The 1,507-nt window shown below is 57.0% G+C and overlaps 1 protein-coding gene across 1 annotated transcript in view; it reads right to left on the bottom strand.

The window, feature by feature from the left end:
• Positions 1 to 1,501, bottom strand: part of Castor2 (cytosolic arginine sensor for mTORC1 subunit 2) — a 37,790-nt gene extending 36,289 nt beyond the window's left edge. The window contains exon 1 of the mRNA XM_010619053.1: positions 1,346 to 1,501. Coding sequence (XP_010617355.1) covers positions 1,346 to 1,458 — 113 coding nt within the window. The 5' untranslated portion in view covers positions 1,459 to 1,501. The remainder of the gene's footprint in view (positions 1 to 1,345) is intronic.
• Positions 1,502 to 1,507: the final 6 nt, after the last annotated feature.

Here is a 1,507-nt window from a genome sequence, read left to right on the forward strand (position 1 = left end):
AATCCCCCTCCGTTGCTTTTGTTTTCAAACGACCTGTTTAATGATTACCTTTTGCAATCAAAGGAGCAAGGGCTCTGGGAAGGCAAGAGTTCCAAACCTTCAGACCCTGCGGAGGAGCAGCCCAGCCGGAGAAGAAAGTAAACAAGACGCCACCGGCTGGGCTGGCTGCCTCAGCAAACAATGGCCCCGGACTGAGCTCTCAGCTCAGACCCATCAAAGTGAGATTTCCAAGCGAGAACTTTAGCAGGCAAATAACAGATTTGGATGGAATTATTTCCCCAAGTCCCCTGAGCTCTGCACAGAAGGGGACAACCCAGGGGTGGGGGCTGTCATTTTCACTTAACCTTGACCTGTAATGTATTCATTCATTTTGCAAAGAGTGGAAATCACTTTCACCCCCTCCCCCCCAAAACCCAACAAGCAACAACTTCACCATCCATTTTAACAGCCACAATGGTAGGTATCAAGGGACTTAAGTTACAGCGGCTACCAGCACTCAATAGGCCCCCAAAACAAAACCCTAACACAAATACCTACCGGGGCTGACAACGTCAATCAAACCTTTACCTAGCATAGGAAAAATCCAAGTTGGATTTTTTCTTCTCTATCTTCCTTTTACCTTCCAAGGCCTTCAACTATTTTTTTCTCCTGCATCCCAACCCAGCCAGGGGCAGATCCATAAACAAGCCTGCTCCTCCCCTTCCACGGTTAGGCACCCCCCGCCGCAGCTTCCCCGGACCCCAAGAGAAAGAATCTCGTCGACCCAGGCCCCGCAGCCCCCTGCCTGCCTTCCACCCCCATCGCCGCAACCCTCTCAGGCACCTTGAGATAAACATCCACTAATGGTTTTGTAATTTTTCTGCTTTGGGTGGCCGCGCTCGCTTGGCTGAATCCCTCCCCCTCGGCTGTGGCGACCCGGGAGGGGGGTGGGGGGAACAACGGATAGATGGGGAGGATGGGGGTGTTTGTTTTTTCCATTGCAGCGTCCCCACACCTGTTTTTCATTCATTCGTTCGTTCGTTCATTCATTCACTCATTCATTCACGGATTCGTCACTACGGTCGCCCGGGGCCTGGGGATCTCGGGGAGGGGACCGAGATGGGTGTGTTTGTGTGAAGGGGGGGCAGTGACAGCGGCGGGCTAGGGGGTCAGGGTGCAGGGACCCCCGCGGGAGCGCAGAGGGGGTGGCTCTGTCGAAGGCCGGCGCTCCCCGGGGCTGAAGTTGTTTTCCGCGGCGCGGAGACGAGGACAGATGCCCCGGGGTGCGCCTCTTTGTCTGTCCCCGGCCGGGCGCCGCGTCGCGGGTCCCCCCCCTCCCATACCAACCCCCAGCGCGCTCGCTCACCTGGTCTTGGAGGACAGGAAGGCAAGTTTGATGAGGCCGTAGGTGAAGAGCGGGATACTCTCCTTGGCGACGCTGGCAACTTGCAGCCGATGCTCTAGGATGTGGAGTTCCATCGTCCGCCCGCGCTCCGCGGCGGCGCATCGGCGGGGAGCGACCCGCGGC

This window comes from Fukomys damarensis, unplaced genomic scaffold (genome assembly GCF_012274545.1).
Source record: "Fukomys damarensis isolate Sample0158 unplaced genomic scaffold, DMR_v1.0_HiC HiC_scaffold_17, whole genome shotgun sequence".
NCBI lineage: Eukaryota > Metazoa > Chordata > Mammalia > Rodentia > Bathyergidae > Fukomys > Fukomys damarensis.